Source organism: Micromys minutus, assembly GCF_963924665.1.
Source record: "Micromys minutus genome assembly, chromosome: 32".
In the NCBI taxonomy this organism is placed as follows: Eukaryota; Metazoa; Chordata; class Mammalia; order Rodentia; family Muridae; genus Micromys; species Micromys minutus.
Genome location: NC_137967.1, coordinates 19,924,621 through 19,944,959, shown reverse-complemented (window position 1 = coordinate 19,944,959; position 20,339 = coordinate 19,924,621). Strand labels below are relative to the sequence as shown.

At 50.4% G+C, this 20,339-nt stretch overlaps 1 protein-coding gene across 2 annotated transcripts; it reads left to right on the top strand.

Moving 5' to 3' along the window:
* Positions 1 to 2,988: 2,988 nt before the first annotated feature.
* FBXO46 (F-box protein 46) lies at positions 2,989 to 18,821 on the top strand. Of its 2 annotated transcripts, none has more exons than XM_080909269.1 (3): positions 2,989 to 3,050; positions 14,706 to 14,824; positions 16,161 to 18,821. In XM_080909269.1, the coding sequence occupies exon 3, from the start codon at positions 16,238 to 16,240 to the stop codon at positions 18,047 to 18,049; it is 1,812 nt and encodes a 603-aa protein (XP_080765395.1). In that variant the 5' UTR covers positions 2,989 to 3,050; positions 14,706 to 14,824; positions 16,161 to 16,237; the 3' UTR covers positions 18,050 to 18,821. The 2 variants fall into 2 exon arrangements, with proteins under 2 accessions (XP_080765395.1, XP_080765394.1); XM_080909268.1 differs by having other exon boundaries at positions 2,991 to 3,050; positions 14,649 to 14,824.
* The last annotated feature ends 1,518 nt before the right edge of the window (positions 18,822 to 20,339 follow it).

Here is a 20,339-nt window from a genome sequence, read left to right as displayed (position 1 = left end):
GGTTTATATAGTCTAGCCCGGATTCCAACTCACAAAAGATTATATGTGTGAATTACCACAGCCATCTCAGACCACAAACCTTAACACTGAAAAACAATTAAAAAAAGAAGAATATCTAGAGCACTAAACAAACAACAAGCAAAAGCAAAAAACCTACTCCCCGAATAAATGTATGGGGAGGGGATACCTAAGGGGCACTCCTCTGAGAAGAGGAGAAGGGGGAGGGGCATGGGGAGGAGCTACCAGAGGGGTGGGAACTGGGAGGAGAGGAGGGTTGATATTGAGATGTAAAGTGAAAAAATAATTTTTAAAAATGTATTTGATGTCCTACAATAAATATCTCTAAACTCACATTCAGATCCTCACATTGTGATCTCCTTCTCAGAAAACTTAGCTCTCACGCATGCATCCACTGAGACCTGGAACCCTAAGTTGACACCTATACGCAATGAGTAGGAGGACAACTCCGGGCTTTAAAATTAATTCTCAAGGACCCAAAACTGTGCCCCATCCCAGATCCTACGTTCCCGCCTCAGTGGTCTCCACGGATACTGAAAAGCCCCAAGCCTGTCAAACTAGACCTCTGACACTCCGAACGTTAACTCTGGAAGCCAAACTAAGATTTCCAGAGCTCCCGTCTTGAGCTTCCAAAAGCCGAGCCTCGAACGCGAGACCCCACGTCTCCAGCGCCACTCAGAACTTTCCAGAAACCCAGCCCGGATTCCCTCAACCACACGTCTAGCCTCAAACCTGTCTCGAGCTCTGCGGTCCTGCTCCATTCATTCTAAAGCTCCCTAAGAGGTCACAGCCGCAGGGGTGCGACCCTGACGACTCCACTCGCCCTACCATCGCCCCGTCACCTCAAGCCAGCTAGAGCCATGGCGTCCACCGCCCCGCACCCGTTGGTCACCAGCACTCGCCTCAAGATTTGCAAAATGGCGTTAAGTCTCGACCTCTGCTTTGGCACTGGGCTCACGCTTCGACAGTGCGAAGGTCTCCGGCAGCGGCTCGCGGGGGTCCCAGGGATGCAGACCGCGTGCCCCCCGGCGCGCGGACCGAGCGAAGAATGGCAGGGCGCGAGGCTGTGGCGCGAAGTCACCAGGGCGCCTGAGGCGAGGCCACGCCCCTCCACGCTCCCGCCACGCGGTGCCAGGCACGAGTAGAGGAGGCGTTGGAAAAGGGCAGTGCAGAGAGTGGCTCTTGCGCACGCGCACCCGGGGCTGGGCACCGGCTGCAGCTCTGACACGTGCTCCTGCTCCCGCGCTCGCAGTGCCGGCCAATCAGCGCTTGTCCCACTACCCGCCCTTTCCTCAGGCCACGCCCCCTGACTTGCCCCGCCCCTTCACCCTGTTTTCCCCCTCGGACGCTGCAAGAGCGAGGTGTCAGCACTCCCCCTGCTGGCCCTCCTGCGTCCCAGTCCCTTCAGGGCGCGGCTGCTTAAAGGCCACTGCGTGCCAAGCACCTTGGCTGCTAAGTTTGCCAACTGTCCTTGAAATGAGCCTTTGTAGACCTCATGGAAATGCCAGTTCCTATAGATGCAAACAAAATAACCGTTTTAGTGTCTGTGTGGATCTGGTCTTTCTACTAAGTCCAGGCTGGCTTAGTACTTGTAACCCTTTTGTCTCCCGTCTCTCTGGAAGACTGGGAGTGCACTACCTTGTAACTGAAGTTACAAACTATACAATGTGTTTATTTTTTAAAAACATTTTAACTATGTTTGCCTGCAAGGAGAAATATTTGCATTTTAGCACAGGTGTTCCTAGACCCCAGAGCCCCTTAGAGTTGGAGTTATAGGTAGGTGCTGGTGGCAAAAGCAAGTACCCTGCGTGAGCGATATGTATTCTTAACCTCTGAGTAGTTTTCCCAGCTTTATCTTTATTTTTTGACATAGGGTCTCATAGCCTTGAACTCAGTATATATAGGTAGACCAGGCTAGCCTCAAACTCACAGAGATACAAACCACCTCTGCGTCTGGAATGGGGGGATTAGAAGTGTGCGCCACCAAGGCATACTCAAACTGTACATTTAAGAAAGCTTTCTTGGACTGATGAGATGGCTCAGTGGGTAAAGGCTCCTGCTGCCAATCCTCCCGACCTGAGTTCTATCCCCCGGATTCTTGTGGTGGAAGGAGGGAATCAGCTCCTGAAAGTCCTCCTCCAACCGCCACACCCACACAAATAAACAAATGGAAGCTCATTCTCATGTACACGAATATGGGAATTTTGTGGAGGGAAAAATCTTGAGACGCTTTCTAGCCACCCACCTATGACAAGTGCCTGACGTTAACCGCCTCAGCTCAGAGTACTTTCCAGTAATGATGTGGACAAAAAGGTTTAACCTATTATTCTCTTCAACCTTAACTTTTAGAAATTTGGGCTAATTCTTACAAGGGTTGTCCAAAGTGGTCAAAAAGCATCAACTTTTCACTCAATACTGTTCTAGGTGCCTAACCAAGGTACACAAAGATCCCTGCCCCTCTGGAGGCTCTGTTCTACCTGTGATGTGGGCATAGAGCCTGACTTTCCTCACTTCAATATCTGGCTTTCCTTGTTTGTCAATTAGGGGGTGGTAAGCAAGAGTTGGGTATGAGATGGAGGTGAGAAATGGGAGGGAAAGTTTGGGGAAACGCATATATCATCAATTATTTGTCAACTAACATAAATAAATCAACAAATTTGTTTTTCCTGAACTCTCCATTCCTTGCTAACGTCCCTTTAAAGTAGCCTCCCTTCTCTTTTCAAGGGCCTCGGGCCAAAATGGAGGCGGCTGGACTCTATTTCCCAGAGAACCTCGCGGGAGAATATTTTGCGCCTGCGCATCTCAGTGTGCCCTTTGCCTCCTGGGAATTAGAGTCATTCTATTTCTCAACCCGCCTAGTTTGTTTCCTACTCCACCTCCAAGTTACCATGTTGCATGTTGGGAGGTGTAGTCCATGACGGCCTGTACTCCAATTCCCAGCGGGCTTCGGGGCCAGAACCCGGAAGGGGAGGCTGGAGAGGAGCGAGTGGGGGAAACCCGCGTAGTCGAGAGAGCTGCAGCGCGGGGAGATGGTGAGAGCCCCAAGCTGGGTCCTGCGGGTGCTTGAGAGTATGAGCCAGGGGTTCAGGACGTGGGTTTGAGAGGAAACAAACTGAGGCTAAAGAAAGGACTGGGCGTGGGGAGATCACTGTGGGTGGGGATTGAAAGGAACGGGAGCCCGAGGAAGTCGAAGAATGGGGGCTAGGGAGGGGTCTTGGATGTGGAGAGAGTCGAGCTTTGGAATTGGTTATCAAGGGGATTGGGAGGCGGGGGAGTGAGGTTCGGAGTTGGGAGTCCTGGCTGAATAGACGAGAGACCCTGAGTGGGTAATTTTGAGAGAGGTTAGTTAACCTGGTTATATGGAAAGGCACGGGAGTCGGGGATAGATGTGTGAAGTGAAGGGAGAGGCTAACCGCGGATGCATTGGGTTGGGTTGCAGGATTGCGAGGTGAGGCAGCAAGGCAAGTTGAAGAGATGGGCGGTAGAAGTCATCAATAGACCAGGTTAGCTTCTAGGACCAGGAGGCGTTGTAGGTTGCGTGAGTTGGGAGCTTGGCTATCAATATCATGCCATAGTGTAACAAGAAACTACGGATAAACTGGACAGCCACAGAACTCTGGGTTGATTTAACCAGATGGGGTCCGTAGAGACAACCTTTAGCACACTTCTAGCCCGTTCATACCTAGATGAGTAGTGATTTGTGTGGGCAGTCCAGCATTCAGATTCCTTATTTTGACCCTCCTTTGTGACCTATACAAGTCTCTCTGTAGTCCTCTGTGCTCTTATCTGTAAGATGAGAACAAGCAGGCCATTCTGCAGATAGCTAAAGGGAGGCTCAATAAAAATGGATACTTTTGGTAGGAAAGTTAAGTCCCAGAGTCAAAGCTGTTGGTGGGAAGCTCTCCTCCCAGGAATGTTGACTGGGTTAGAGTTGCTAGATTTCCTATTCTTCAGTTCAGCCCTCAGACATTTTCTCAAAACCTGACAATAGTCTGTGTACAACACAGTTTATGAAGCCCCCCCACCCCGGCCCCCTCCTTTTATTGCTAGCATCTGTTTCTAAGAAATGCCCAGGTTTGACTTCAGCTGTATTTGTATTGACTGGATTTAGGTGGTGCCTTAAATGTCGATCTCCATTTTATGGAAAACAGGTAGAAGCACGGAGAGTTTAAGCAACTTTCTCCATGTCGGCCAGCATTAAACGGTAAATCTACAATTGCAGTCCAGATCAGAATCTACTTTGGTGGAGACACGGGCTAGAGAAGCTGTCAGATAGGATTTAATTCTTTTGTGTGACCTGAGGCAAGACTTGGGACTCTGTCCAGCTATTAAATGAGATACATAACCTTGGTAGGCTAGAGAGTTTAGGGAGATGACGTTTGGGAAGTGCTTGGAGTAAGTGCACAACTGGCCTCTTGACTCTGGATCTTTCTGCCCCCGATCCAGACTGCTGAGATTATCATTACCGCCGTCCAGATATTACTGGTTGTTCTTTTGAGACAGGGGCTCATGTATTTCAGCCTGACTTCAAACTCTGTGTAGCTGAGGATGGCCTAGAACTTCTGACCCTCCTGCCTCCATATCCCGATTTCTGGGATTATAGGTGTGCACTACTATGCCTGTTTTATGCTGTACTGAGGATCGAACCTGCGCAATCTACCAGCTAAACTTCATCACTGGGGCAGGTTTTAGTTTCTGAATCAAATGGGAAACAGCAGATAAAGAACATAGGGGAGGAGGAGAGGAACCAGTAATGGAGCACTGGATACACTGTTCCCTCTCAAGCCCCCCACCCCCTTCCTGATTTTCCTAGTCCTGTCTTTCCTGTCTCCCTGTTCCTGGGTTCCTAAGTCTAAGCAAAACTCCTAGAAAGATGTTCAGAAACTTAATCTGTTCCAGCCAAATATTAATAATTCACTTGTCCCAGTCTGGCCCAATGCCCAAGTCTTCTACTGAGTTAGAAATACTGCTGGCAAATGAATCGAGGTTTTGTTTGGCTTGGTTATTTTGATTTTTGTTTTGTTTTTGTTTTTTGATGTTGGTGTGGCATGTGCGTATAAGTGTTCTCTCTAATATTTTGGTCACGCAGGGGTCTTCTCTAGGAAATTTAGCTTTGAAACAATTTGGGCTTAATTATATATATGTATGTATGTATGTGGTATATTATGCGTATGGTATGGGTTACTTGGACATGTGTCTCCCTGGAGAGAGCAGTTAGATCAGGAGCCGCAGGTTGGGGGCTGCCTGGTGTAAGTGCTGGGCACTGAACCTGCAGCCTCAGGAGGAGGAGTAAGCGCTCTTAACTGCTCAGCTGGTTTAGCAGCCCAACATGGATCTTTTAGGTCACTTGCTTGAAGTCTTTCTTCTTCTTCTTCGTTTGTTTCTTTTTCAAAACAGGGTTTCTCTATATAGCCCTGTCTGTCCTAGAACTCTATGTGGACCAGGCTGGCCTTGAGCTCTCTCAGAGATCCACCTGTCTCTGCCTTCCAAGTGTGGGGATGGAAGGTGTGCTCTACCATTTTCTTTTTTCTTTTTAATGTAAGATGGTGCCATGCTTATTAGCCCATGATGTCCTCCTAAGGAATTGATAATAAGACCATGTGTTTAAAATACTCTCAGTAAATATGACAGCCTTCTGGTTTTATTTTTTGGGGGAGGGGATACTCTTGGTTTTGAGTGTGTGGGGTCTCCACCTTATTTATTTTTTTTAAGATTTATTTATTTATATGAGTGCACTGTAGCTGTCTTCAGACACACCAGAAGAGGGCATCGGATCCCATTACAGATGTTTTGAGCCACCATGTGGTTGCTGGGAATTGAACTCAGGACCTCTGGAAGAGCAGTCAGTGCTCTTAACCGCTGAGCCATCTCTCCAGGCCGCCTTCTGGGGTTTTTATTCTTTCACGAAAGTAACACTAAAGCTGTTTGTGGTGGCACAGGCCCATCATCACAGCACAGTGGAGGTGGAAACAGGAGGATCGGCAGTTGGGGGCTATCCTGGGCTTCATGCTTTCTAGACAGAGGGGGTGGGGAGGGAGGGTAGGGAAAGGAAGGTTGCCATCTGAAAAATGGGGGGTTCACTTTAATAAACTTCCTAAGTTTATTGTATAGTTTGTAGTAGAGGATGCCTGTGGAGGTGAGCGGGAGTCAGTTTGCCCCTTCCACCCTGTGGATTCAGGTGGGTTAGGCAGCACACGCCCGTGTACTCACAAGTCTGGCTGAGATTCACTTCTTAAGCAGCCAGAGCCTCTGCTAGGTGCCAGGGCCTGGACTGAGGCAGACTGGCCTCTGCCCTCTGGGGCTCCCTGTTCTCAAGATGCCAGAGTACGCTTCTCTGGTTCTCTGGCACAGGCAGCCGGTGTTCAGTGTCCAGTCTCCTCCATGCCCACATCACCTTGCCTGTGCCACATTGTTGCGGCCCAAAGGGTAGTGTCCCATGTCCTCCCACCTCACCTCCTGAGAACTTTCAACATTGCCTCTTCGCCCTTTCTTAAATGATCTAAACACCTATTGGTTTGAGGTAAAGTGGAACATCTCTCACCTGTCCCTGTCCCTGTGTGTCGCCGCTGGTTGAGCTGACTCTTTCCCCCATGCCCTCCACTGTCTTAGGAAAGAAAAGCGAATCAGATTTCCAAACTGTTCTGCGCACACACCCTTTGCGTCTCTGTCTGCTCTGTGTGTCGAGGTTCTAACTGTAGAGCTTCAATGCTCCGACAGTGTGTTGAGTGCGCCTGGCTGACCCGGCGCTCAGAGATCCGCCTCCCTCCGCCCACTGAGTGTTGAGATGTAAAGGCAGGAGCCACTGTGTGTGTTTCATTGTGTAGCGTGTGTAGTTTCTTTCACTATGGCCCCAAACTTTTGGTCACTTTGTCCCAACCGTTCGGTGCTGGAATTATAAGAGGAGGCATCTCACATCTAGCGCAGACTGGTATTGAACTTACAGAGTAGCTGAGGATGTCCTCGACTCTCCTGCCTCCGTTTCCCGTGTTCTGGGATCAAAGTCTCCAACCAAGTACTGTGCTCTTCTGGCTTTTATTTAAAACAAAACAAAACAAAAAACCTTAAATTGGATTTCAGTTTGGTTTTGGCTGAGGCTTGATTATATAGCACGTGTGCCTATGTGTGTGTATATTTGTATGCTTTCGAGTGTGTGTGTGTGTGCGTGCGCGCGTGCCCCTGCAAGCTCCAGGGATCTTCCTATTTCTGTCCCCACAGTATCCCCGTAGTGGTCACAGGCATATGCCTCCATGCCCTGCATTTTACATGGTGGTCAGATGAAGCCCAGGTCCCCATGCGTGACCGGCTAGCACTTTTTATGCAGACGGGACCTGTGTTTTGAGTATTGTGTGTATGTCTATACCTGTGGGGGCCAGAAGAGCGTTTCTGATCCCTCTGGGACAGACAGTTGTGAGCCACCATGTGGGTGCCAGGAATTGAACCCAGATTCTCTGCAAGAGCTACCAGTGCTCTGAACCCCTCAGCCAGCTCTCCAGCCCTGACCCTTCCCCAATTTTTACAACACAGTTTCACTTTGTAGCCCTGGTTGTCCAGGATCCTCTTGCCTCTGCCTCCTGAATGCTGCGTTTGCAGGCATGAGACATGACAGCTGCCTCTAAAGTTGTCGTATTTCATGTATGACAGCACATTACTTCCCATGTGGTGACAAAGGGGTCTTAGGCCTCAAAGCAAAGCTTCTCGGAAGAGTCTGCCTCTAGCGCTTACGGAAACGGACATGGCCTCTGTCCTCACTGACTCCTTGATCTGAAATTGTAAACTCGCCCTCCATGCAGCCCAGCCTCATGCATGTTCATCCTGCGTGCAAACTGCCTCCGTGTTCCCTTTCCCTTTATCCAATTAGTATGTCAGCCCCTCGAGGACAAGGACTTCTGTCTCCCGCTCCCTGTGTGTCCCCAATGCCTGGAGCTGCACTTGTCACAGTGCAGGCTTTTCTTTTGTTTTGCTTTTGTCAGGGTCTCACTGGGTAGCCCTGGCTGGCCTGGATTCACTGTGTAGACCAGGCCGGTCCTGAACTCAGATCCGCCTACCTCTATCAGGCCCAAAGTGCCAGGACTAAAGGGTACACCGCCGCAGCTAACTACAGACTGGGTTTGTGGTCTTATTGTTTGGTTGCTTTGGTTTTTCAAGACGGGGTTACTCTGTATAATATAGCCCTGGCTGTCCCGGTACTCATTTTGTAGACCAGGCTAGCCTTGAACTCAGAGATCTGCCTGCCTCTGCCTCCCAAGTGCTGTGATTAGAAAGCTGAACACCACCATGCCGGGCCTTTTTTTTTTTTTTTTTTTTTCTCAAATATATGTATTTTTATGTGCATGATATTTTTGCCTGCATGTGTGTCTATGTACTATATGTGTGGAGTGCCCTCAGAGGTCAGAAGAGGACAATAGATCCTCTGGAACTGGAGCTACGGACAGTTGTGAGCTACCTTGTGGGTGCTGGGAACTGAGCCTGACTCCTCTTCAAGAGCAGCCAGTGCTTCCTAACTGCTGAGCCATCTCTCCAGCCCCCCCCCCCATTACTTGTTTCTGTGCTGGGGAGGGAATTCAGGGCGCTCTGCTTGCTAGGCAAGCACCAAATACTGAGCAGCACCTGCAGTTCCTCTCTGGTGGGTTCCACTGTACTGCCGAGCCGTGCCCTCAGACCCCTTTTGGGAGGCAGGTCTCCCTGAAAGTTGCCAGGTTGGCTTTGAACTTGTGATTCACCTCCCTCAGCCTCCCAAAGAGCTGGAATTACAGATGTGGCCATGAAGTTTGCTGACCAGTAATCCTCAGGGCAGAACTATCTAAACTTTTGGGCATCTAGAGTTCCTGGAAGCAGACAGAAACCAGGCAAGGTTGCTTCCGTGTCCCAGTTTTCCCACCTTAGGGGCCGTGAAACAAGCCGCTTAACGCTCCGTACCTCAGTTCTTAACGTAGTAGAACAAGACTGAGGATGGCGTAGTAGCTGAACTTGAGAGAGTGAGGAAATCTGATCCCCAGGTTGAATAGCTGTGGGTGGTGTGGAGGGAAGGCACGGATAAGCAAGGTCTTGTGGACCCAGAGGCATCAGTGAGTCACTCAAGGATCCAGGATAGCTACAAGGAGAGATCCTTACCCTCCTGAAGAAAATGCATATCCCGGAGGGGAGAGAGCCTCTTACCCACCCAGCTCGTTGCCACTAAGCAGTGACAGAGGACAGGTGTGAGAAGCAGAGGTGAGGAAGAGGTCAGGGTGGCCTGGGAAGGTAGTAGAGGCCGTCTCAGTGGGATTTTCCAGGGCAGCTGGCTGCAGATCTCTCCAGCAGTAGATGTGCAAAAGTTGGCCAGCAGCCAGGCTGTGTACTCATTCAGTCATTCAGACAGCGTGTTACACGCCTCCCACATGCTGGGGTGTTGCTTCTCGAGCTTTCAGTGGACATGGTGACCTGGCGATTCAAAGATTCACCACCTGGAGTCAGCGACCCTGCAGTAGGGACCTAGAGCCTGTGCTTGTTCTCAGGGGCTGGCCCATGGGTACTGTGTTTGAAGAAGGCAAGCACGAGACAAGAACAGACATACGTGCCAACCTAGCCATGGTAGCGCATGACTGTCATTTGGAGTCCTGAGGAGACCGAGGCAGGGGGCTCTCCAGTTTGAGAAGAGCTCGTACTGTACAGTGAGACACGGAAATGTCAGCCCGTAAGCTTTCATGTCGATAAGGACGGTACACTTAATAAGCAAAGTGGGTAGCGCAGTGGGTAGCACAGTGGGTAGCACAGTGGGTAGCATGATCCGTGCTCAGGAGAAAAACTGATGAGGGTTGAGATTTGTGTTCTGTTGGTAGAAGCTATGGGCTTGGATCAAAGGCCTCCTAGAGGCAGTTTCTGAGCCAAGCCTGAAGGAGGTAAAGGGCGAGTCCTGGGGTAGGTGAGGGGCAGTATGTTAGGCAGCCAGCGGTGACTGTGACAGCCCGGAGGACTAAGTGACCAGTGAGCAAGGGAGATCTGGACAGCATTGCCTCAGTTCAGTCTGAGCAGAGCTGCTGCCTAGCCCTGGCCAGCCCTTCCCTCCTGAGCTTCCCTGCTGTTCTTTGACATGACTCGGACACACCGGAGAGGCGGCTCAAACTTTAAGAACCCTTGCTGCTCTTGCAAAGGCCCTGACTTTGGTTCCCATCACCTATGTCAGACACCTATGTGTACCTGTGCACAGACACACAGACAGCAACTTTAAATAGAGGATCTGAGAGCCTTTAAAAAAACAAAAGAACACTATGGGAAGAAGGCTCAGTCCAGTGGTTCCTAACCTGCCACCCTTTAATACAGTTCCTCGTGTTGTGCTGACCCTCAATCCTAACTTTATCTCGTTGCTACTTTGTAACTATAATTTTGTTATCATTATGAATCATAACGTAAACACTGGATAGGCAGGATATCTGTATGAGACCCCCAAGGGGTCCCGTGACCCACAGGTTGAGAACCGCTGGTTTTGTTGGTACCATGCCTGCTCTGCTCCGCGGGCATGAAGACTTGGGCTCAGATCCCTGGCACCCACCTGTACCACAGAGCCTAGAGGGCAGTGGGCAGAGAACTTGAATTCCTGCTGCTCATTGGCTGCCTAGTCGAGCACTCCTGGGGACTGGGGGTGTTGCATGGAGAGATCCTGCCCTAAAATCCATGAGCAGCCAGTCGTGGTGGTTGTGGTATACACGTGACGTTAACCCCACCACTGGGGGGGCAGAGGCCGGCAGATCTGGGGACTCAAGGGGAGCTTGCTTTACATCATGAACAGCAGACCAGCTAGGGCTGCATCGCCGAGACCCTGCCTCAAAAGAAAAAAGACAAAACAACTGTAGCAAATGTGCGGAGTAACTGAGGAAGACACTTGGTGTTGACCTCTGGCTACTACACACACACATGTGCATTCACAGGCGCTTACACAAGTCCACGAGATCTCATTCATATGCTATATGGAGACCGACAATGAGACACATTGGTTGAGGATCGTGCTTGGGCTCCAAGGCAGAATCAAGAGTTTGAGGCCAGGCTGGAATAGTATACACTGAGACCCTAGAGAGATGTGGGAATTAGATGAGGTCATTTTAAAGATTCATTCATTTTATGTATGAGTACACTGTAGCTGTACAGACACACCAGAAGAGGGCATAGGATCCCATTACAGATGGTTGTGAGCCACCATGTGGTTGCTGGGATTTGAACTCAAGACCTCCGGAAGAGCAGTCAGTGCTCTAACCACTGAGCCATCTCCCCAGCCCTAGATGAGTTGATTTGAAGTGTTTTGCTGCTAACTGCTATTGTGATTAACATCTTTACTCTCCCTGACTGGATGTCTCTACCCCTTTCTGTGAGCTATTTCTGGTGGGCCCAGTATCATCTGTGCCTGCACCCAGCAGTAGCCCACAGGAGGACCTCAGTGCATGTCAGGGTATGGGAATGTGCATTCTCTAATTATTGGGGCGCTTAATGAGGGTGAGTGTGTGGCCCTGCTCCTATCAGCTTTGCTCACTCGGTAGTCTGGGATGGTTGAGTTATAATTCTCATTAACACTGTGGATGATAGGTTTGGAGGATTGGCTTCGCAATGAAGAGCATTTGCTGCTCTTCCTCTGGACCTGAGCTGGTGTCGCAGTGCCACATCAGCAGGTTCACAGGTGCCCTCCTCTGGAGTGTGGGCATCTGCATTCACATGTGCGTACCCACACTCAGACACACAGAGCCACATGTGCACACTTTAAAAGTAATAAAAACAGATCTTTAAAATTGTAGATTTGTGGAATTCTTGGCTCCTGTGGAAAAGCCATACACACTGTACCTGATAAACGGTTTCTCCAGCAACTGCACGGCCCTGAAGTCACCTCTGAGTTCTCTTGAATCAGCCTGGCAGGGACCAGAAACAACACAAGGTGTCTGTAATCGTAGGAAAATTAATTCATTATTGAGTCACTTCCTGTTGTTTTCCTATAGTAATTATAAGACAGAGAGGACTGGACGGGTCCCCAAGGCCAGCTACTTTAGCCTACAAAGCCAAGGCCATGACTATAGGGACCAGTACAGGGTTAGAATTTGGTTTTTCGTTTTGAATTTGGCTTTTTAAATGAGATCTGATGTAGTCTAGGCTCCTACCTCTGTTTCCTAACCCCCACCTTTAATATTCAATATATTAAGTATATTTTGCCCACACTTTTGTCTGTGTACCACATACATGCAGTGCCCACAGTGGTGAAAAGAGGGTGTCAATCGGTTGTAAACTGGGTGTACAGTCGGTTGTAATCTGCCATGTTGGTGCTGGGACTGAACCTAAGTCCTCTGCAAGAGCAGCCAGTACTCTTAACCGCTGAGCCATCCCTCTAGCCCCTGGTTTGCCTCTTTGTGGATTTTGGGGAGTTCGTTGTGGTTTTGATTATTCCATTTTTATATGATTTTTTTTTTTTTACAACAGTCTCACACTGTATAACCCAGATTGGCTTAAAACTCTTCTGCTTCCGCCTCCCAGACTACTGGAATTACAGGCGGGAGATGTCACTCCTGGCTATTTGTTTTAAAGAGAGGTGACTAAGGCTCCGGGTGTCCCATGGAGAAACTATCCTATCCCCACCACAACTTGTGAACAAAGCCAGGGTCTGCTTAGACCTTTCTCCCATACTCTTCTTTTTGCCCTAGTCCTCAATTCCCTGCCGCATTGGCCCTTTAAATCTTTACCGTCAATCAGGGCTCTGGTTTCAAGGGAATATCGAGTAATACTCCTGCCTTTCAGTGTGCCTACCTGTGTCCGGTCCTGGGAACAAGGTTTCCCATTCGGCGGTATTGGGCTCGGGAATTTGTCCCTACTCCCTTACATCTCACTGTTTCCATCCCTCCCACCTCCTCTCATCACCTCCCGCCTACTCGTCCTGTCTCGCTGGTCCTGGCCCCTTTGCCAGGGCCTTCCTTATTTGGGCACGGCTCTGAACCCCAGCCGCTCATTGGCCCGGGCCCTCACGCGCGCGTCTGTCAACAAAGGGGCGGGTCGTAGCGCGCAGCGCGCCAGCCCGCGCGAGGGGGCGGGCCCACAAGGCTAGAGTGCGCATGCTTGTGGGTCACCATTCTCCCTGCCACCTGGAGGAGGCGCTGCGGGTGAGGGCGCCTGGGGGGCGTGTCCAGGTTTTTGGCGGGGGGGGTCACCAGGTCCAGGATTTGGGAGATTCATTTGTTTCGAAGCGATATTTGAGCTCTTGGGGAAGTTGTGGGGGTGGAGGGAATACTTTAGGGTTCCCCGGGGCTTAAGAAACATCTTGGGTTCAGGTTATTTTGTAATGTAGAAGGCTTAGTTACGTTTTAGAAGTGTCCTTTGTGGCTGGTTGTGTGTGGTGGGCACAAGACGAGAGTATTTCGGGGCCAGAATGCTTGGGCTTGAATATTTCTGCGTTTGTCACCAGGGACAGGAGAACACTGATTTCTGTGTCTCATCTGCAAACAGCTGCGGGATTTGGGACCTATGTCTGCTATTGTACCTCTCGAGGTTCCATTAGGAAGTGTTGGCATTTATTTGGTTTGGGATTCGTTTTAAGTAGGGTGTTTTAGTGTCTGGGTTCTTTAAAGGTTAATAAGCTTTGGGGGAATGAAGGATTGGAGTCAGAACCGGTGTCTGGAATGATCTGAGATGTTAGGAAACCCACCGAATCACTTGAGAGATTTGGGTATTGCTGTGTATCTCAAATATATAAAAAGTCATTCTTGGTCGGACTTTTCTGTACTGGACAACATGCTGGTTTATTTTTTTTAAGTTTTAATGTGTATGGTTGTTTTACCTGCATGTGTATCTGTGCATCACATACATACTGGTGCCATTGGAGACCAGATCCTCTGGAACTGGAGTTACAGAGAGCCTGTCTGAGGGTGCTGGGAACCAGACTTGGGTCCTCTGTAAGTGCAGAAGTGCTTTTAACTGCTGAGCCATCTCTTCAGCCCTCTATTCTTACTTTACTTATTTATGAGACAAGGTCTATATAGCACTAGTTGGCCTAGGACTAGGCTAGCCTTGAGTTCACAGAGATCCGCCAGCTTCTACCTCCCAAGTTCTGGGATTAAAGGTGTGCACCACTTTGATTTTTTTCCCCTCTTTTAGACAGGGTCTGGTACTCCTTACCCTCCTGTCTCATGTCATAGCCTCCCAAGTGCTGGGATTTCAGGCATGTGCCACCAGGCTTGGCAGAGTATTGGGGAGGAGATTGGATTTTTAAAGGAGAATATGAAAAAATCTGGATATTTGGTGGGACATTAAGATATTAGAAACCAGGGTAGGAGGGTTTGGCAAGGATTCTGAAGATTGGGGTTGTGTCGCTGGTAGTGGTGTACGGAGGCTGTCTGAGTTTTGAGTGGCATCTGCAGGACCATGGAGTGTATGACAGACGAGGTAATGAATGATTTCCAGCCGTACAGATGCAGCTCTGTTCTTTTTGCATGAAAGCAGCCATAATTTGTTTCCGTAAAAGTTAATTTACAAAGACAGGCAGTGGATGGGGCCTAATTCTTGGCATGTAGTTTTATTTTAGCCTCTATTTCATTGGTATGATCAGGGCTTAAAAGTGTGAAGGGTTATTCTCTTCATTTTGTTTTCTTTTATTTATTTGTTTACTTGTTTATTGGTTTATTTTTTAGACAAGCTCTGACAATGTAGCCCAGGTTGATCTGGAACTCTGCATCTTTTTGCCTCAGCCTCTCCAGTTCTGAGATTGCAGGCATAAATTACCATGCCCTGTTGGAGGGTAATTTTCATGTTGAGATGTCTGGAAGAGATGGGCCAAAGATGGAGACTAGGGGTCTGCTACTCACTGGTAAGTAGAAAGTGGGACAGAAAATGTTGCCATAAGACTCATTAATCAAACTGCTTCCAGATTAGTTGATGCAGGCAAAGTCATGGCAAAAAAAAAAAAATCATTATTAAGGGTGCCCTTAATAGATCTGTGGCACGTACCTGGGAGGCTGAGGCAAGGTGGTTGAGAGCCTGGCTTACCTAGTGAGTTTCAAAAATAAAGAATCTCAAAAAAGCTGAGTGTAGTGTCTCACACTTGTAATCCCAGAATGAGGAAAGAGGATTAGATTGCTGTGAGTTCAAGACTAGCATGAGCTACCATGAGGCCTTGTCTTCAAAAGAAAAAGAACCATTGTCATCATATTTAAGAACCCCATGACCCAAAACAAGTGCAGACTTAATTCCTTTTTTTTTTTTTTTTTATTGTATTTATTTTATGTATATGAGTGCTCTGCTGCATGTATACCTTCGGGCCAGCAGAGGGCTTCCGATCCTTTTACAGATGGTTGTGAGGCACCATGTGGTTGCTGGGATCTGAACTCAGGACCTCTGGAAGAGCAGTCAGTGCTCTAACCCCTGAGCCATCTCTCCAGGCCTGAGAGTGAATTTCTTAAGGGCCTGTCTGGTTCTGGCTTCATATTTTTCTCCCCTGCCTAATCACTTCCTCCCTCTGTGCTCCAGCCGCTGTGATTATGGAGAAGCTGGGCCCTGGCTACCGGAGGACCACTGTAAGGAGGAGGAGCTTAGCCTGGTACTTTCCCTTAAAGGGCAGGCCAGGCATGGTACTGCGCTCCCTTAATCCTGGTACTCGGGAGGCAGAAGCAAGTGAGTCTCTTGAGTTGAAAGGCAGCCAGGTCTATGTAATGTAATGAGTTTTAAGACAACCAGGGCTACACAAAGAGAGACCCTGTCTCAAAAAAAAAAAAAAAAAATTAAAGGAGGACAGGAAATTTGTCTGCATCCCTCTGCTTGCTTGGTGTAGCCGTGCTAGGGACACAATCCAGCCTACTAGGAGGCTACCACTGAGCCACAGCGCAAGCCCCTCACTAGGTAAAGTCAGGCAAGCACTGTTGCTGTACCACAGAACCACACTCCCAGCCCTTTACTGGGGAATTCTAGGCAGTGGCTCTTACCAGTGAGCCACACCGCTAGCCAAAGAGAGTTTGAAAGTGTGTGTATGCATGTGTGACCTCATGTGTGAGCATGTGCGTGTGTTAGGGGTGGGTCTCGTGTAGCCCCAGATGACCTTCTGATCTTATTTCTCCTCCCACATGCTGGGGTTAGTCTGGGGCACACAGTGTGGGTGGTCTTGGGAAGAAAGGCCATGAGCTCACTGCCCCAGCCTTCTGTGCCTGCAGGTGGTCTGGAGAGCGCGCCACTACCATCGTGGCCCTGAGACTGAGTGACTACCTGCTGCTTGTCATCGCTGCCCAGCATGGACAGGGGCAGCCTCCTGCCCTTCCAACTCTGGTGTCCCCGGCCCTTCAGCAAGTATTCCCAGAACCAGCCGCGCCCACCTTCTGCAGCCCTCAAGCCGCCTGTGTGCCCGGACACCAGCAGCGGGACTGAGCCGGAGCACAGGCCTGCACACTTGGAGAACACGCCGCCTGCCTTGGCTGCAGAAGCCCCCGCCTCCCAGCATGCTCCACTCCTGTCTACAGCAGCTTCAGGTGATGAGGGTCGGGTCCTGCTGGACACGTGGTATGTCATCAAGCCTGGAAATACGAAGGAGAAGGTGGCCTTCTTTGTGGCCCACCAGTGTGGTGGAGGTAGCCGGGCTAGCTCTATGAAGGTCAAGGGGCACTGGGGCAGTGACAGCTCCAAAGCTAAGAGGAGGAGGCGCTGCCTGGAGCCCACCAAGGCTCCTCCAGACCAAGGGAGCCGAGAAGGAACCCCTGCCACTGAGGTGACCCCCACTTCATCCGGGGATGATGTCGACCTGCTGTCTGTAGCAGAAATGGTGGCCCTGGTTGAACAGAGGGCTGCCCTGGCCCTACAGAGTTACCCACGCCCCAGTACCCCTGCTCCTGTGGTCTTCGTGTCAGCTGAGCAGGGAGGACCAGCCAAGGGGCTAGGGTCAGAAAGGCGCTCTGGCGGTGGTGACTGCAGCCGAGTGGCTGAGGCAGTGGCCCACTTTGAGGCTCAGCGGGACAGCCCTCCAACCAAGGGTCTCCGAAAGGAGGAGCGGCCAGGCCCCGGGCCCGGCGAGGTGCGTATAGCTTTCCGCATCTCCAACGTCCGAGAGCCCCATTCACCAGATGGCAGCTTACCCAGTGGGGGTGGAGCTAGGCCTGGTTGTCCCTACCCTGGTAGTCCTGGGCCTGGGACTCGAGCCAAAGACAAAATCACCTGCGACTTGTACCAGCTTATCAGCCCCTCCAGGGATGCCCTTCCCAGCAATGTGGAGTTCTTGCTGGCCAGGGCCGACGAAGCCAGCGAAGGTGAGACACCAGCCCCAGCCAGGCCCGAGGACACCCCACCAGCACCCCCTCCACCCCCTGCCCGGGACTGTGGTGCATCAGGATTCCATGTGGATGTGGTGGTGACGGGTGTAGTGGATGCCTGCATCTTCTTTGGCAAAGATGGCACCAAGAATGTGAAGGAAGAGACTGTGTGCCTGACCGTGAGCCCTGAGGAGCCACCCCCACCTGGACAGCTCTTCTTCCTCCAGTCCCGGGGTCCAGAAGGGCCTCCTGAGCCACCCCCAGCTGATACACCAAGCACAGTGCCAGGCCCCGATGACTCTGAGGGCACAACGGACACCTCCCTGTGCCGCCTATACCGGCATGTGTCCCACGACTTCCTGGAGATTCGCTTCAAAATCCAGCGTCTTCTGGAGCCGCGGCAGTACATGCTGCTGCTGCCCGAGCACGTGCTCGTCAAGATATTCAGCTTCCTGCCCACGCGGGCCCTGGCAGCCCTCAAGTGCACCTGCCACCACTTCAAGGGCATCATTGAGGCCTTTGGGGTACGTGCCACGGACTCTCGCTGGAGCCGGGACCCACTCTACCGAGATGACCCTTGTAAGCAGTGCCGCAAGAGATACGAGAAGGGTGATGTGTCACTCTGCCGCTGGCACCCCAAACCCTACCACCATGACCTGCCTTATGGACGATCCTACTGGATGTGCTGCCGCAGAGCTGATCGCGAAACACCGGGCTGTCGCCTGGGCTTGCACGACAACAACTGGGTACTGCCGTGCAATGGAGTGGGTGGAGGCCGTGCTGGCCGGGAAGAGGGGAGGTGAAGACTGGGGATGAGGGGACACCTGCGATACCTAGCCCCTCCCACTGTGCTGGGAGCTGGGGACACCTGCCAGTCCATGCACCAGAACTGGGACCAGGTTTGGGGGCCAGTGGGGTAAATACCTTGCTTGACCTCTGTTGGTTTTCTATTCTTCAGAGCCAGGGCCATGGACCCTCAGAGAGGGTTGTAGTTTTTTTTTTTTTGCTTTTTTTTTTAAAAATCAGCATCTCAGTTTCACCTCCATCCATCCCCAACCGCATCCTTGAGTCTCCACCCCAGGGACCCACCAGCAGGAAGCAGACGGCAGCTAATTTTGGTACCACCTGAGGCTTTCCTCGAGCTGGCCCTCTCCTCTTTGTGCCTCCCCCAGTTGTCTTTGGAGCTGTGTTTACCCAAGGCGCTGCGTGCTCTGAGGGTGGCTCATCCAGGCTCTTAGCTCGCAACTCGAGTCGGCACTTTTCTGAGGCAGCCCACCATTTCTAGATGTTTTCCTCATTAAATAAAATTTAAAAAAAAAAGTTTTCCTCTGAACCTCAAACTACCAGAGTCTCCCTTTCCCCCTATAGGGAAAGGAGGGGTGAAATCCCCTCAAGCGTAAGAGAACCCCGTAAGCTCTTGTCACTGACTTTTTCCTCAGTAAAGCTGTGAAGCCCCTTGTCTCACTCTTTGAGGCATTAGGGTCTCTGCACCCACCGCACCCCCAGCCACAAGTTTCTTTAGAATCTTTTGGTTACCTGGGACCTTGATTTTGAGGCACTTTGGTCCAAAATGTTTTTGTTTGGGTTTTTTTTTTTTTTCTTGTTTTGGGGTTTCATTTTGTTTTTTCCTTCATTGTGGTTCCGAAAGCTAGAGTGTGACATCTGACCAATTTTGAATTGGTCCTTTCTATAAAATCAATATTTATAAAGCTGGGCCCAGACTGGTCTGTGTGATGTTAAGAGGGGGTTTGTTAATAGGTCTGCTCGGTGGGGTGGAATGGAAAAGGAGGCCTCCATCCCTGGGGGTTCTCATTCCTGCCAGCCCCATGGTACAGAGAGGGAAGTCCCGTTGTGGCAGAGGTACTACACATCCTGAATGCCCCCCATCCATCAGAACTCAGATGTGCACTGCCAGGCTGTGGGGGGTGAGGGTGGGATTTCGGGTCCTTGTGCTTGGACGCAGCTACTCCGCTGACTGAACCACCTCCTCAGCCTCTTGTCTTTATAAACATTAGATATGCTGGGGGTAGTTAAAACATAAGCTTCTTGCCAGGCGGTGGTGGGGCACACGACTTTAGTCCCAGCACTTGGGAGGCGGAGGCAGGCGAATGTCGGAGTTCAGATCATGGTGCATGTGTGTGATGTATGAGCAAAAGTGCCCGTGTGGGCCACACACGCGTGCAGGCCTCTTTCCACAGTACGATCATCATGCAACAAGCATTCCTATCTACTGAAACCTTTTCACTGACCCAAAAATTCAGTTTTGGGGGGGCCTCAGGATGGAACCCAGAGCCACACATGCTAGGCAGGGGCTCTGCCACTAAGCCACACCCCCAGCCCCTCACTGGGGAATTCTAGATGCTGAGCTACATTTTCAGCCCACTTTGAGTTAAGGCCTCACTGAATTGCCAAGCAGGTTTGGAATTCATTCTATCCTGGGCAGGCCTTGAACCTATTAACTAGGACGGACAGACCTGTGTCATCACACCTGGCTCTTCTGTCCTGAGTTGGCTCAGGATCCCATGAAATCTCAAGCTGAGCCTCATTAGCGCTTCATCTTACTTAGACGAATGGAATGATGGTTTCACACACACTAAGCAAATCCTCGATGATAGAGCTGGTTCATCCCGGTCCCCACCACCTGTGGTCTCCTGGGGTGTTTTCTAAGCAACTGTGCCTTCACCAAGCGGGCCTTAAGAAGGTGCTCCAGAATCTACTGATGAAGCATTTCCCACAAGTCTTTTGAGACCACATTCATTGCATGTAGCCCTGGCTGTCCTGGAACTTGGTCTGTATATTAAGGGGACTCAGACTCTGAAATCTACCTGCTTCTGTGTCCTGGGATTAAAGGTGCCTCCCACAACCCGCTATGATGATCATGTCCCTGCTCCTCCTGTTGGTATTACAGTAGGTTTGGGGGTAGACCTTGGGAGCCTGTTTTATTTCATTTTATTTTTTTTATTTTTGCTGATTGGTTGGGATATTTTGGGGTTTTTGGATTTTGTTTTGGCTTTTCGAGACAGGGTTTCTGTGTGGACCTGGCTGTCCTGAAATTTGCTCTGTAGACCCGGCCAGTCTCGAACTCGGAGGTCT